Source organism: Saccoglossus kowalevskii, chromosome 9 (assembly GCF_978046115.1).
Source record: "Saccoglossus kowalevskii chromosome 9, keSacKowa6.1, whole genome shotgun sequence".
Classification (NCBI taxonomy): Eukaryota; Metazoa; Hemichordata; class Enteropneusta; family Harrimaniidae; genus Saccoglossus; species Saccoglossus kowalevskii.
In genome coordinates this window covers 29,102,625-29,120,935 of record NC_140649.1, presented here as the reverse complement: position 1 = coordinate 29,120,935, position 18,311 = coordinate 29,102,625, and the positions used below count along the sequence as shown (strand labels likewise).

Sequence of the window (18,311 nt, the reverse complement as noted above, 5' to 3'; positions counted from 1 at the left end):
CCTTTAATGGCAAAGGACAGACTAATCTACCAGCAGACATAAATAAAATAAATAAATGAGAAAAATAGGCATCTGGCGATGTATTAGACATTATAACAATATACCGTTCCTTTGGTTCACAGAGTGCAGAGTATATATTTATGTTAAGCAGCAAAGCTGGTGGCTGTGGACTTAATCTTATTGGTGCCAACAGATTAGTGATGTTTGATCCAGATTGGAATCCAGCCAATGACGACCAAGCGATGGCTAGAGTCTGGCGAGACGGACAGAAGAAGCAGTGTTACATATATAGGTTATTATCTGTAAGTGTTATGTGCAGTCATAATTTACTTAATGAAAATATCAATCAGTGTGCTGCCTCGTCACTCTCCTTTGCAGAATCTTCGAGCTAATGACCTGACCTAGGGAGCCACATAGAGCCACAACTAGTGGGACGTTCCCTGGTGACTACCTAGCTTAGTGATAAAATACCCATAGTCTCTGCGACGGAGAATGCTGATTCATGTTCGATATGGGTCCCATGCTACATGTATAACACATGTAAAATACATTGTCTGTTTACACAAAATTTAACTGCACACAACATGACATCGGTAATACTTCAATAGTTGTTGTTGATTTGATGTAATCAGATTTAATTTGTATATATAAACGAAGGTACGGTAATCAAAGTCAACTTTGTGATTGATTAAGACACAATTCACAATTCAAAATAGATGTACTCTTGATAACATTGTTGCCCAATTGGTAGTGCATGAGCCTATTTAAATAACTGAACTGTGTCTATGGTCATTTTACCATATTTTCACATTTCAATAATTCAGTATATAAATCATTGTTTGGTTTATGGGCACTTCTAACTAATAGCTGTTAGTGTTATTGATGATATTCTCAGTCAATATCACTTTCATTTTAGATCATGTACAACAATGTAATCAAATGTATATGTCCACATACCAGAATTTAAAGGGCAAAGTAAAGTATATAATAATAATAATATTATTTATTTACCCAATAACAATAAGAAGTAGTGAAAAATAATAACAAAAGTAAGCCTCACACAAAAACAAGTACGGAGAAAAACAAATGGTAATATAAAAAAAATATATATATTGGGTAAAAAGGAAATCAGAAAATAGCTTACTGCTAGTCTAGTCTGATTTCCAATATACACTGGAAGTAAATTATAATGTATATAGTAGAGGAGCAAAAATGAGATTATTAAACTAACCAAATTAATAAATAATTAAATAAATGAATATGTAAATTAATACCAGCCATGGATTTCACTTTCCTCACTATGTGAAAGTCTATTAGACGGTAAAGCTGAAACATGTGACATCATTCTGCTGTAGAGAATAGAGACAATGTGCAGTATTTCTTTTTGTTTAACCATCTGCCCGAGATTCTCTGCCATCTAATCCGCCAAGCAACCAATGTTACAATATCCATATGTGTTCTATATCCAAAATCTCATAATATGTATACACTGTCATAGATGTGACAGATTATACAAATATACAGTTCATTACAAAGTTTTCTCTGGTTGCTACCATACGTTAATTTGATACCATTAAACATGAACAAAATGTGATGTCAGCAAATCATTCAGAAAAATGTTGTTAGCTGATTCACATACCTGCACGCAATTTAATGTTTTTATGGAGAAAGAAGGATGTGTTTCCATGTAAACATATGCAAAATAATATAGAAAGCAGCCATTTTGGAAAGTTTTCCATAGGATTCCATGTAAACACATTATTCCATGGATAACTCATGGATAACTCACACCACATATCATTTTGTATAGTATTGATCACTGAACAAAATTTTGAGATATAATGGAACGTTTCTGCCATAGGAACCAATTGTAAACTATACAAATTTTAGTTTGGTGGCCATATATTTTTATTTCAGAATTTTGAACATGAAATGTTGTGTCAAAAATATTGAGCTATATATGTACATATTCAGAATTATAAAGAAATATTTTTCCCTCACTGGGGAATGATGTGTTTTACCTCGTTGATGGATTGAAAAGAGCACCCTCGTATATTTCACATATTTTGGTTTGTCTTGGTAAGACACTAGGGACTGTATTTCAATGAACTCGGATTAACTGTGACAGGACTTGATATACAATGCATTACGCCATGTCACTTTTCATTGCATAAGCCATCTCCCAGTTGCAACAGTTCTGTGTAGTTGTATTTTCTACTGTATGTAGTGTTATCAGAACCATGATGTTATTATTCAGTCTTATCTCTGTATGTTGTTATGTCTTCTTTTTGAATTATTTTGTCATCGTGTGCCCTACTTCATGTGGAGGCTGCTTGTGTGCATAATACTGAGATATGGTAATGAATGCTTTCATGTCTTTTCAAAATACAATCAATTTCCAAAAGTTTTCACAGACAAAATGATCATTTGAATGAGATGATTGAACAGGACAGTTTAGAACCCAAGGCAACACTTGCAAAATGTTGTTGCCTTTGAGTTTGCCCTGTCTTTGTATCATACCTCTAGAACCACTCATTGCTTTTAAAGTCAATCAACGCGAATGGGATGATCTTCTCTTACTGATCGTAATGTTGATATGGCCTGGGAATTATTTTGAACCAAATTATAGATCAGGTTGCATGTATAAAGAAACTTAGATTAAAATCTGCCAGTGAACCATGGATGGATCAGTCTGCCAAGACCAATATTACAATGCAAGATAAATAGTTAAAATTGTGTAAAATAAAAACTATATTGAATACTATTTATTGTAATTTTTGAGAAATGCATGTACAAATGGCTAAATTAACTTACTTTGCTGCCACAAATTATGACAATAAATGCTATTCCATGAAATTATAGATTTTTGGAATTTTCTTACAGACTGGCACAATTGAAGAAAAGATATTTCAACGACAAGCTCACAAGAAGGCTTTGAGTAGTTGTGTTGTTGATAACGAAGAGGACGTTGAGAGACATTTCTCACTTGATGAACTCAAAGATTTATTTAAATTAAATGAGAACACACAGAGTGATACACATGATAAGTAAGTCTAATTCTCTAGATCTGTTCATATTGAATGAATAAGTGTGTTAACAAAACAGAAATGAATCATCAAACTTATTTCTATGGAGGTAATGATTGATATTATCTCTATAATTTTAATGCGTACTATATGGAAGCCATTTCAAAATAATTGTGAAGATTCAACTTGGTATTAGAGATGCTTAAATTGTTGTACTCGGATAACTGAAAAATGGAAAAATGCCTAATTGTATAAAATTTGGCAGGAAAAAAAAATATAGCTTTCAAAGGAATAGTGATATCATATATATGCAGTTTAGTTTTGTTTCAAGATGTGTTTAAATATCATCCAAAACCTTGAATATGTACACCACCACCATTTGATTTTAGAGGGGTACCTAACTGAGTTAACTTCTAATATTTCCATTAAAGTGTGCTTAATTTGGTAGATTTTATCATGATGCTGTTCAATTACTTTTGTTTTTAATTTTAAATACTCAACTCATTGGCCTTACATTGTCATCTATGGGTAGTGTATAATAGCCCTGCCTTACATTGGCATCTATGGGTAGTGTAAAATAGCCCTGCCTTACATTGTCATCTATGGGTAGTGTAAAATAGCCCTGCCTTACATTGGCATCTATGGGTAGTGTAAAATAGCCCTGCCTTACATTGTCATCTATGGGTAGTGTAAAATAGCCCTGCCTTACATTGGCATCTATGGGTAGTGTAAAATAGCCCTGCCTTACATTGTCATCTATGGTAGTGTAAAATAGCCCTGCCTTACATTGTCATCTATGGGTAGTGTAAAATAGTCCTGCCTTACATTGGCATCTAAGGGTAGTGTAAAATAGCCCTGCCTTACATTGTCATCTATGGGTAGTGTAAAATAGCCCTGCCTTACATTGTCATCTATGGGTAGTGTAAAATAGCCCTGCCTTACATTGTCATCTATGGGTAGTGTAAAATAGCCCTGCCTTACATTGTCATCTATGGGTAGTGTAAAATAGCCCTGCCTTACATTGTCATCTATGGGTAGTGTAAAATTGCCCTGCCTTACATTGTCATCTATGGGTAGTGTAAAATAGCCCTGCCTTACATTGTCATCTATGGGTAGTGTAAAATAGCCCTGCCTTACATTGTCATCTATGGGTAGTGTAAAATAGCCCTGCCTTACATTGGCATCTATGGGTAGTGTAAAATAGCCCTGCCTTATATTGTCATCTATGGGTAGTGTAAAATAGCCCTGCCTTACATTGTCATCTATGGGTAGTGTAAAATAGCCCTGCCTTACATTGTCATCTATGGGTGGTGTAAAATAGCCCTGCCTTACATTGTCATCTATGGGTAGTGTAAAATAGCCCTGCCTTACATTGTCATCTATGGGTAGTGTATAATAGCCCTGCCTTACATTGTCATCTATGTCGTCTATAGGAAGTTTAATTATAGTATGCGGACTGTACATTGTCATCTATGGACTCAATACTATGCAATGATCTATTGACAGCATAATTTCACTTACTTAACAGGTTCAAGTGTAGACGATGTGTCAACAATATCCAAGTACGGCCACCACCAGATGGAAGTGACTGCAGTAATGACTTATCGCAGTGGAATCATTGCCCAGATAAGAAAGGAATCATTGATCAAGTTTTAAAAAGCAGTTGGTGTGATAACATCAGTTTTGTATTTCATCATCGGTCACATGATCAAATTCAGACTGTTTAGCAAAATTGGACATTGGTGGCGCCCGTCATAATCTGTGAAACTACCTGTCTCCTGGTCTTACTTCTAATAAAGTGTAAAATATGTTATAAATTTTAAATGTACAGATTTGTTATTCGTGGTATATTTTTTATCTGACCATGGCTGGTCAAAGTTCATATGCTGTATATCTCTAGTAGTTGGGCATGCACTACAATATATAAATGAAAAGAGGTGTGTCTATAGTCTAAGTAAGTTGTATTTTAATGATCCAACATGCAATAAAAGGAATGGTTGGTTCTATTGCATTTCTATTGGACATATGTGCTTCTAATAGAGCAAATACAGTACTGTGTAGGTATATACATTTTCACTTCTGAGATTTCATCCTATATATTAAGATATCAGTCCTGGCTTGCAGGTGATAAGGTATACACATTTGAATGATCAGTTTGACACAGTGATGCATGGTTGGTCTTACTTCAAGTGCTTCTCAACGTCTTTATGTAAGCTATTTTAATGTTCCCTAATGCAATGATGCTACCCAGTGCATGCATATTTGCATAATACATTTGTTACTTATACTACACAGGTATGTGTCAGAGACTACCAACTCTAGTGCTACATTGAGAATACACTGAAGTACATGTATCTAAATAAGATGACAATGTAAATGAAGTGATATCTATCAGTGTGTGAGGCAGCTACCCATTGTATAACCTATATAATTTGTATAATTTTCATTAACAATTGTATTCTATAGTGGATACTCTAGACAATATGTCTATGTTTGTTGTGTTATATAGACTGTCCAGTCTGTACATCATTCTATGCATTAGTATCTCCTTTCAAACAATACATCCAGCACTGTTATTACATACTAGTCATGCATTGCTACTCAAAAAAAAGAAATATTTATTTGCCTTTATTTATGAGAGAGAATAAAAAAAGAAATAATTTTAGCGTTTTGACATACTACATGAATGTGTTTTAGTGTAAGGATTGTTTGAGAACAAATATGGTTATTTGATGGTTTGAAATGATGGATTTGCCTAACATGTAGCAAGTTATTATTACACTGTAACACTATCAGTGGTGTGTCGTAGATTATGCGGGAAGTGTTTGCAGAAAAACTCAGAAAAAGAAATTAATTAAGTGGCAACAAATATTGGTATTTGAACTTCAAATTAAAGTGCGCCCTCTATGGCGAAAACGACACTATAAGTACGGCATTTTTTATAACCAGTCGATGAAGACAGCTGTCAAATTTATCAAATGCCGAACCACATCAGTTTTAGAAAATTTACCTAAATGCTCATCTCAATTTTTTTTTATAAACGTTTTTCATTCTGTGTTATCTTCAAACTTTCAAATGAGAATGTCTTGGGGTATATGCTTGAGTTGGATCGGTTTGATTACTTACTGCTTCTTGTGTTATTATCTAACCTATCTGCTCTCCTAGGCTATAATGGATTGCATTGGTATCCATGACACGTATAAACAGAAATGCATTTTTCTTTTGTAATTCAGCCTTTTGCAATTTTTTCTGCATATTAATTATCGGTACCCTCATTTGCAAATTAGCGAGTTTAGATTGCACAAGACCTGCCTGTTAGCATTAGTATTGGGCATATATACATGTCTTAGAATTGAACAAAATAACATGGATTTTTATTCTTTTAATAAATTTATGCACTCTCATTTGCATAATAGTGATTACAGATTCCATTTGAAATGCAGGTTGTAGTAGAATTTGTTAGGAATTATTCATTCAAATACCTAGTGTTTGCAACTGCTGCATTAGAGGGTGGGTTTAGTATTTTTCAATAACCCTGTATTGCTTCCATGTAAATTTGTGGGTTTACGTAAGAATGAGAAGTAGCATGTAACCAGTCTTATGGAAAAAAGCTCAAACAAAATAAATTGTGACTTGTACAACCTCCTTGAAATAATGCTATATAACGTGATATTTTTTCACAGATGGAAACTATCAGTCAACAACCTTTCATATGCTGATACTATACTGTGGATCTTTTTTTGTTTTTTTAATTCGCCCTAAGGAACCATCCCAGAATTTTTGTTTTTTTAAATAAAGATAATTCAATTTTTCTTTTGATGCTGGAACATTATAGTTATTGACACATGTTATTACCGTGCCACTGCAGGTTTTTTCTATTTATAGCGACCAGACAGATAGAATTAACATCATATTATGTATGATTCTACCAGCACATGCCAATTCGATTGAAACTAGGTTAATCAAAACCTGTCCAGTTGTCATTGCTATTCAGTGTGTGTACATCTTTTGTCGTGATACGCCATCCATATTTGTATTGCTTTTACAAGCACTTGTTTTAATTGCTCTTCAGCTGCCTTGACTTACGGTGGGGATTGTGTTCACTATTAAGGTGAAGGATGAGTTTGGGCAATCAATTGCTCAGTTCAACTCATTGTATGTACGCCAGTTGCAGGATGTTGACCAGCATAACTGACAACCCTATGGAAAGAATGGGATGTCTATTTAAATTAGTGAATGAGGCAAATATTGTTCATCAACATCTCACGAAACCTTATCATATGAGTGATTGTCCGTCGTCGTCGTCCATGTCAATGTTTTACTTTTTCGACTTCTTCTTGAAAACTACAAGCCTGAATGCTTTGATACTTGGTGTATATGTACCTTTGGGTAGACCTCTCTCAGATTTGTTCATTTCATGATGATATCTTCAATTCTCTAATTTTGGTGAATATTTTTGTCATTTTTGGTAAAAAGTGACATTTTCAACTTCTTATTAAAAACCGCAAGTCCAATTGCTTTGATATTACATATATAGGTACTACATATGGACCTCTCTCAGATTTGTTCATTTTGTAATGATATCTTTAATTCTCTAATTTTGGTGAATATTCTTGTAATTTTTGGTAATAAGTGATATTTTCAACTTCTTGTTAAAAATCGCAAGTCCAATTGCTTTGATATTACATATATAGGTACTACATGTGGACCTCTCTCAGATTTGTTCATTTCATGATTATATCTTCAATTCTCTAATTTTGATGAATATTTTTGTAATTTTTGGTAAAAAGTGATATTTTCAACTTCTTGTTAAAAATCTCAAGTCCAATTGCTTTGATATTACATATATAGGTACTACATGTGGACCTCTCTCAGATTTGTTCATTTCATGATTATATCTTCAATTCTCTAATTTTGATGAATATTTTTGTAATCTTCTGTTCTTTAATTGCCATGTGCATTGCATCTCGGCCGACAGGCTGCTTGTTTAAGTTTTTCCTTTTACGGTGATTGATGATATCGGGTATATTTTAATAGTACAACTAGTCAATGATGTAAGAGTATTTTAAAGCAATAAAACCTTCATTATTTATCACTACAGCATACGTCCTTATAAGTGCTATATTTTATTACACCAATGTATCAAAATGTGTGTCAATTTCAGATGTGCAGAGACCATAATACTACCATATTTGGCAACTACAATTTAATATTTTTACTGCCAGAAGAATCACTAGTTGGGCTATAGGATTTAATAGTCATTTCGGAAGCTACCACCCTTAACAGTAGAGAGGTGTGTTTGGCCATCAAATATATTAGTAACTTTTCTGCCCAGGCTGAATTAGTACGGACTTACCATAGCTAAGCCAAAATTATTCCGATTTGAGTTTAGACTTTTTGTTTACCTGCAAACTGCCTCTCATTATTGCATGACCAGAGGTGTGTTTCTAGGTTTTACAATTCATGGGAATTATTTACTATTAACACTTTGCGTGTTCTCAGTGAGTTAAGTTTCAAGAAGTGTGACGTTATATCGGAAGACTTCTATTTCTCTGAACTCGTTGACTTTTTCAAAAATGAAGAATTTTGTTTCTATGTCTAAGCCTAAAGAGAAAGTACTGTTCAAACTTTGTGGAGAGGGGGCGCCATAAGTAGTTTTTGTCAATGATGATCTTCAGATTCTGATTCTGCTGATTTGAGGCAAGAACCATGTTTGAAAGCCTCATTTTGGCACCACCTTCTATGCATGATCTGCCAAGCAACAGTAATTGCATTTGCCAGTGAATTGCCAAAGGTGTTCTGCCCCCAAATGGTTACCAATAGCTACACATGAAATCTCAGGCCTTAGCTCTTAATCACCATGTGCTCCTTCCCCAGTTTCTATAACGTCGAACATGACACGTTCCATGTCAATCCCAATCCCAAACTTAGGGGCAAAAGACGTATTAATTGACATCAGGGGCTCCTGCTATGAAGTCAATGATAATGATACCTGGTCCAGCTGTCTAATCCAGTATTGACAATAGCCATCATTTATCCGAACTGAAAGATTTCCTCACTTACAACAAATTACCTTGGTCTGTGCACTTTTAGACAGAGCTACTTTAATCCATAGCACTCATGAAGGAGATATCTTTGGTTCAAATCAAACTGGTCATCAGTATGTTGACAGAGTAAATTGCCCACTTTTGCTCAAACTGTCTATGGAGTTGGTTATGTACCATAAGATGCAACTACAGACTTTGTGAATGTTCAACCATCCCTGCCTATGATGAGAACCACATATATACTACTCAAAACAATTTAAGGAACACCTGGGTTTTTACATCAAATATGTTTGGACCATGTTAAACAATGTTATGTAACCCCAATGGCAGTTTTTAATCTGCCACACATGTTCAAATTCTTACTTAACCCAGTAGATGAGAATAGGTGCGCTGTAAATTTCACAGTTACGTATTCTTTCAGGGGAAAATCAGGTGAAAAGATGGAACATTGCTCATCACACACCTGCTCCAATGTGCTTCGAAGAATGTTGAGTTTTTCCCTGTACATAATGCATCCTTGTGATCATGTCTGCCAGTTATGCTAATCAGTATACACTCACTCATGGCATTGTCGCAACTTTTGCAAGCATGCCTCCACGTCAACATTTAACAATTGAAGAGAGCCAGGGCCATAGGCTGGTTGAATGAGGGTATTTCCTTGCGAGAAGCTGCAAGAAGGCTAAATGTGAGCCCATCTGTTATTCACAGACTATCCCAGTGCTTCAGAGAAACCGATACAGTACATGGCAGGTCAGGTTGTCGACGTGTCGCAACTCCTGCTGAGGACCGCTACCTCCTTATCTCAGTCCTTCGTAACCGAACTGTAACTGCCAATTACCTCCGTAGGACCATCAGAGCAGCAACTCATACCAACGTGAGTGACCTGATTTTATTCTGTTACCTTGTCTACAGAGGATAGGAGCTGCGGCAGTCTTACATGATGATAATGCCAGTCCACACCGTGCACGTGTTGTCACAGATTTTCTATGCTAACACAACATCAACAGAATGTATTGGCCTGCTTATTCACCTGACATGGCACCAATTGAGCATTTGTGGGATCAACTTGGTCTTCGTGTTATGGGCAATAATCCCCCACCAGTGGATCATCGTCAGCTAGCTCAATAGCTGATCCAGGAGTGGCAAGTGTTACCACAATGTTCACTGCAGATATTTGTGACATCCATGAGGCGATGTTGTGTTGCATGTGTTACTGCAAGAGGTGCTCACACCCATTATTGAAATGTTCCATTAACTTGGACTTTCATTTTCAACCCTTCTCTCTTTCAGAACTCATGTAACGAAATGTGTAATAATTACATGCAGTCCTTATCATCTGTTTCATTGTGCAGATGTTTCACGTCAATTATGTGACTAAATGGGTTTACTTACTTACTATGAGAACCACACATAATATGACAGACTTGTGGATGTTTAGCCATCCCTGCCTATGAGGACCACACACGATACTAAAGACTTTGTGGATGTTCAGCTGCCCTTGCCTATGGGAACCACACACGATGCTACAGAATTTTGTGGATGTTCAGCCATCCCTGCCTATGAGGACCACACACGATACTACAGACTTTGTGGATGTTCAGCTGTCCTTGCCTATGGGAACCACACACGATGCTACAGAATTTTGTGGATGTTCAGCCATCCCTGCCTATAAGAACCACACACGATACTAAAGACTTTGTGGATGTTCAGCCATCCTTGCCTATGAGAACCACACACGATACTACAGACTTTGTGGATGTTCAGCCATCCCTGCCTAGAGAACCACACATGATACTAAAGACTTTGTGGATGTTGGGCCATCCCTGCCTATGAGAACTACACATAATAGAGACTTTGTGGATGTTCAGCTGTCCTTGCTATGAGAACCACACACGACACTACAGACGTTATGGATGTTCAGCTATCCTTGCCTATGAGAACTACACACAATACTACAGACTTTGTGGATGTTGGGCCATCCCTGCCTATGAGAACTACACATAATAGAGACTTTGTGGATGTTCAGCTATCCTTGCCTATGAGAACTACACATAATATTACAGACTTTGTGGATGTTCAGCCATCCCTGCTTATGAGAACCACACACGATGCTAAAGACTTGTGGATGTTCAGCTGTCCCTACCTTCACACACCAATATTTGGGACCATCAATTGAATCACCATGTGACCTTCATTATATTTAACTCATGGAGTTGCATAATGACCCATCTTGTCGAACTATTATTCAATCTGTAGTATTCAAGGTGTGATCTTTAGTGAATGTTCATGAATGGTCAGGTACAGAAATATACTAACCTGGTTCCTAGGCGAAGCAGGGTGTAGCCAACTCGATATAGAGTTCAGACCAGCCAGTAATTTAATGTATTGCGGGGTTGTCTGCATCCTACTAAATTCCAGAGATTGCGGACATTTTTGAGAATGAAGTTCATATCAAGAAAGTAACCAATAATAGTCACCAATACAGTATCCTACATCAAACGGTTGGATCGGGAAGATGTATACTAATATATTATCACGAGGATACTGCAAAGTATCCACTCAGAATGTCCACATGGTTGCATCAATCTCCACTACTCGTCAATCTATACTCCAGATGTACTGTCGTTCTGCATACCGATGCTTTGTAGTACCCTTGCAATAACCTCATAGTATTACTTCCGTGCTTTAAGCGTTTTTTTTCAACTGCAATGCACTAGAACTCTACCCTGAGTCATGTAATCATAAAAACCAGTTTATGGTTCACGCTGCGAACTATTACAACTGCGCCCGTTTGTTAAGTGACCTTAATTGTTACATACCATCCATTTATACATTCCCATGTTAGCTCCATCCAGTCTTGACCTCACCCTATCACCCAGAAACAAACAAACTATTTTACAACTAAACCTACCTATACCCCTGTCTATCATTACAGGGCAGGGCGGTGGTCGCCGCGCCGCGTCCTGTTCGATATGGGACTCATAGCGACATATACAACGCGTGTAAAATACATTGTTTATTTACATGAAATTTAAACACGCGCTGCGCGACGACCACCGCGCTTTAAGGGTGGTTGCTTGCGATATGGCTATAAAATCGCTCTACTAGGAAAACTTATGACGATAAAACCACAATTTATGAAACAGGACGCCAAATATTTAATCCCTGTGGTCCACTAATAAAAATATGTTTTTATAGTTGTGCACAAACAACTGAAAAGTTCATTATTATAAAAAATGTATTTCTTGATTGATTAAGTGAATTTCATGATAGCATGACATTTTGATGCAAATTTATAAAACATTCAAATTTTCTATAAAAGGCATTGGTAATTGGTAATACCCATTACTCACGAGTTTTTGTGGATTTTTCAATCATTGATCGATGTACTGTCATAAATATTTCATTTAAGATAAATATTCATACCTTCGTGAAATTCACTGTATTTGGATAGTTATATTAAGGATCCATATGATCAATATGGCATATCATTAATGTTTAAGGTTAGGTCTAATTCACTGTATTTGGATAGTTATATTAAGGATCCATATGATCATTATGGCATATCATTAATGTTTAAGGTTAGGTCTAATTCACTGTATTTGGATAGTTATATTAAGGATCCATATGATCATTATGGCATATCATTAATGTTTAAGGTTAGGTCTAATTCACTGTATTTGGATAGTTATATTAAGGATCCATATGATCATTATGGCATATCATTAATGTTTAAGGTTAGGTCTAATTCACTGTATTTGGATAGTTATATTAAGGATCCATATGATCATTATGGCATATCATTAATGTTTAAGGTTAGGTCTAATTCACTGTATTTGGATAGTTATATTAAGGATCCATATGATCATTATGACATATCATTAATGTTTAAGGTTAGGTCTAATTCACTGTATTTGGATAGTTATATTAAGGATCCATATGATCATTATGGCATATCATTAATGTTTAAGGTTAGGTCTAATTCACTGTATTTGGATAGTTATATTAAGGATCCATATGATCATTATGGCATATCATTAATGTTTAAGGTTAGGTCTAACTCACTGTATTTGGATAGTTATATTAAGGATCCATATGATCATTATGGCATATCATTAATGTTTAAGGTTAGGTCTAATTCACTGTATTTGGATAGTTATATTAAGGATCCATATGATCAATATGGCATATCATTAATGTTTAAGGTTAGGTCTAATTCACTGTATTTGGATAGTTATATTAAGGATCCATATGATCATTATGGCATATCATTAATGTTTAAGGTTAGGTCTAATTCACTGTATTTGGATAGTTATATTAAGGATCCATATGATCATTATGGCATATCATTAATGTTTAAGGTTAGGTCTAATTCACTGTATTTGGATAGTTATATTAAGGATCCATATGATCATTATGGCATATCATTAATGTTTAAGGTTAGGTCTAATTCACTGTATTTGGATAGTTATATTAAGGATCCATATGATCATTATGGCATATCATTAATGTTTAAGGTTAGGTCTAATTCACTGTATTTGGATAGTTATATTAAGGATCCATATGATCATTATGGCATATCATTAATGTTTAAGGTTAGGTCTAATTCACTGTATTTGGATAGTTATATTAAGGATCCATATGATCATTATGGCATATCATTAATGTTTAAGGTTAGGTCTAATTCACTGTATTTGGATAGTTATATTAAGGATCCATATGATCATTATGGCATATCATTAATGTTTAAGGTTAGGTCTAATTCACTGTATTTGGATAGTTATATTAAGGATCCATATGATCAATATGGCATATCATTAATGTTTAAGGTTAGGTCTAATTCACTGTATTTGGATAGTTATATTAAGGATCCATATGATCATTATGGCATATCATTAATGTTTAAGGTTAGGTCTAATTCACTGTATTTGGATAGTTATATTAAGGATCCATATGATCATTATGGCATATCATTAATGTTTAAGGTTAGGTCTAATTCACTGTATTTGGATAGTTATATTAAGGATCCATATGATCATTATGGCATATCATTAATGTTTAAGGTTAGGTCTAATTCACTGTATTTGGATAGTTATATTAAGGATCCATATGATCATTATGGCATATCATTAATGTTTAAGGTTAGGTCTAATTCACTGTATTTGGATAGTTATATTAAGGATCCATATGATCATTATGGCATATCATTAATGTTTAAGGTTAGGTCTAATTCACTGTATTTGGATAGTTATATTAAGGATCCATATGATCATTATGACATATCATTAATGTTTAAGGTTAGGTCTAATTCACTGTATTTGGATAGTTATATTAAGGATCCATATGATCATTATGGCATATCATTAATGTTTAAGGTTAGGTCTAATTCACTGTATTTGGATAGTTATATTAAGGATCCATATGATCATTATGGCATATCATTAATGTTTAAGGTTAGGTCTAACTCACTGTATTTGGATAGTTATATTAAGGATCCATATGATCATTATGGCATATCATTAATGTTTAAGGTTAGGTCTAATTCACTGTATTTGGATAGTTATATTAAGGATCCATATGATCAATATGGCATATCATTAATGTTTAAGGTTAGGTCTAATTCACTGTATTTGGATAGTTATATTAAGGATCCATATGATCATTATGGCATATCATTAATGTTTAAGGTTAGGTCTAATTCACTGTATTTGGATAGTTATATTAAGGATCCATATGATCATTATGGCATATCATTAATGTTTAAGGTTAGGTCTAATTCACTGTATTTGGATAGTTATATTAAGGATCCATATGATCATTATGGCATATCATTAATGTTTAAGGTTAGGTCTAATTCACTGTATTTGGATAGTTATATTAAGGATCCATATGATCATTATGGCATATCATTAATGTTTAAGGTTAGGTCTAATTCACTGTATTTGGATAGTTATATTAAGGATCCATATGATCATTATGGCATATCATTAATGTTTAAGGTTAGGTCTAATTCACTGTATTTGGATAGTTATATTAAGGATCCATATGATCATTATGGCATATCATTAATGTTTAAGGTTAGGTCTAATTCACTGTATTTGGATAGTTATATTAAGGATCCATATGATCATTATGGCATATCATTAATGTTTAAGGTTAGGTCTAATTCACTGTATTTGGATAGTTATATTAAGGATCCATATGATCAATATGGCATATCATTAATGTTTAAGGTTAGGTCTAATTCACTGTATTTGGATAGTTATATTAAGGATCCATATGATCATTATGGCATATCATTAATGTTTAAGGTTAGGTCTAATTCACTGTATTTGGATAGTTATATTAAGGATCCATATGATCAATATGGCATATCATTAATGTTTAAGGTTAGGTCTAATTCACTGTATTTGGATAGTTATATTAAGGATCCATATGATCATTATGGCATATCATTAATGTTTAAGGTTAGGTCTAATTCACTGTATTTGGATAGTTATATTAAGAATCCATATGATTATTATGGCATATCATTAATGTTTAAGGTTAGGTCTAATTCACTGTATTTGGATAGTTATATTAAGGATCCATATGATCATTATGGCATATCATTAATGTTTAAGGTTAGGTCTAATTCACTGTATTTGGATAGTTATATTAAGGATCCATATGATCATTATGGCATATCATTAATGTTTAAGGTTAGGTCTAATTCACTGTATTTGGATAGTTATATTAAGAATCCATATGATTATTATGGCATATCATTAATGTTTAAGGTTAGGTCTAATTCACTGTATTTGGATAGTTATATTAAGAATCCATATGATTATTATGGCATATCATTAATGTTTAAGGTTAGGTCTAATTCACTGTATTTGGATAGTTATATTAAGAATCCATATGATTATTATGGCATATCATTAATGTTTAAGGTTAGGTCTAATTCACTGTATTTGGATAGTTATATTAAGGATCCATATGATCATTATGGCATATCATTAATGTTTAAGGTTAGGTCTAATTCACTGTATTTGGATAGTTATATTAAGGATCCATATGATCATTATGGCATATCATTAATGTTTAAGGTTAGGTCTAATTCACTGTATTTGGATAGTTATATTAAGGATCCATATGATCATTATGGCATATCATTAATGTTTAAGGTTAGGTCTAATTCACTGTATTTGGATAGTTATATTAAGGATCCATATGATCATTATGGCATATCATTAATGTTTAAGGTTAGGTCTAATTCACTGTATTTGGATAGTTATATTAAGGATCCATATGATCATTATGGCATATCATTAATGTTTAAGGTTAGGTCTAATTCACTGTATTTGGATAGTTATATTAAGGATCCATATGATCATTATGGCATATCATTAATGTTTAAGGTTAGGTCTAATTCACTGTATTTGGATAGTTATATTAAGGATCCATATGATCATTATGGCATATCATTAATGTTTAAGGTTAGGTCTAATTCACTGTATTTTGATAGTTATATTAAGGATCCATATGATCATTATGGCATATCATTAATGTTTAAGGTTAGGTCTAATTCACTGTATTTGGATAGTTATATTAAGGATCCATATGATCATTATGGCATATCATTAATGTTTAAGGTTAGGTCTAATTCACTGTATTTGGATAGTTATATTAAGGATCCATATGATCAGTATGGCATATCATTAATGTTTAAGGTTAGGTCTAATTCACTGTATTTGGATAGTTATATTAAGGATCCCTATGATTATTATGGCATATCATTAATGTTTAAGGTTAGGTCTAATTCACTGTATTTGGATAGTTATATTAAGGATCCATATGATCATTATGGCATATCATTAATGTTTAAGGTTAGGTCTAATTCACTGTATTTGGATAGTTATATTAAGGATCCATATGATCATTATGGCATATCATTAATGTTTAAGGTTAGGTCTAATTCACTGTATTTGGATAGTTATATTAAGGATCCCTATGATTATTATGGCATATCATTAATGTTTAAGGTTAGGTCTAATTCACTGTATTTGGATAGTTATATTAAGGATCCATATGATCATTATGGCATATCATTAATGTTTAAGGTTAGGTCTAATTCACTGTATTTGGATAGTTATATTAAGGATCCCTATGATTATTATGGCATATCATTAATGTTTAAGGTTAGGTCTAATTCACTGTATTTGGATAGTTATATTAAGGATCCATATGATCATTATGGCATATCATTAATGTTTAAGGTTAGGTCTAATTCACTGTATTTGGATAGTTATATTAAGGATCCATATGATCAATATGGCATATCATTAATGTTTAAGGTTAGGTCTAATTCACTGTATTTGGATAGTTATATTAAGGATCCATATGATCATTATGGCATATCATTAATGTTTAAGGTTAGGTCTAATTCACTGTATTTGGATAGTTATATTAAGGATCCATATGATCATTATGGCATATCATTAATGTTTAAGGTTAGGTCTAATTCACTGTATTTGGATAGTTATATTAAGGATCCATATGATCATTATGGCATATCATTAATGTTTAAGGTTAGGTCTAACTCACTGTATTTGGATAGTTATATTTAGGATCCCTATGATCATTATGGCATATCATTAATGTTTAAGGTTAGGTCTAATTCACTGTATTTGGATAGTTATATTAAGGATCCATATGATCATTATGGCATATCATTAATGTTTAAGGTTAGGTCTAATTCACTGTATTTGGATAGTTATATTAAGGATCCATATGATCATTATGGCATATCATTATTGTTTAAGGTTAGGTCTAACTCACTGTATTTGGATAGTTATATTAAGGATCCCTATGATCATTATGGCATATCATTAATGTTTAAGGTTAGGTCTAATTCACTGTATTTGGATAGTTATATTAAGGATCCATATGATCATTATGGCATATCATTAATGTTTAAGGTTAGGTCTAATTCACTGTATTTGGATAGTTATATTAAGGATCCATATGATCATCATGGCATATCATTAATGTTTAAGGTTAGGTCTAACTCACTGTATTTGGATAGTTATATTAAGGATCCATATGATCATTATGGCATATCATTAATGTTTAAGGTTAGGTCTAATTCACTGTATTTGGATAGTTATATTAAGGATCCATATGATCATTATGGCATATCATTAATGTTTAAGGTTAGGTCTAATTCACTGTATTTAGAAGGAAATAAACTGAA

General features: G+C 33.6%; 1 protein-coding gene across 1 annotated transcript in view; it reads left to right on the top strand.

The window, feature by feature from the left end:
- The window catches only part of LOC100366363 (DNA repair and recombination protein RAD54-like), a 40,299-nt gene extending 35,445 nt beyond the window's left edge, over positions 1 to 4,854 (top strand). Inside the window, exons 20-22 of the mRNA XM_085503386.1 lie at positions 123 to 302; positions 2,884 to 3,047; positions 4,555 to 4,854. Coding sequence (XP_085359512.1) covers positions 123 to 302; positions 2,884 to 3,047; positions 4,555 to 4,753 — 543 coding nt within the window. The 3' untranslated portion in view covers positions 4,754 to 4,854. The remainder of the gene's footprint in view (positions 1 to 122; positions 303 to 2,883; positions 3,048 to 4,554) is intronic.
- Positions 4,855 to 18,311: the final 13,457 nt, after the last annotated feature.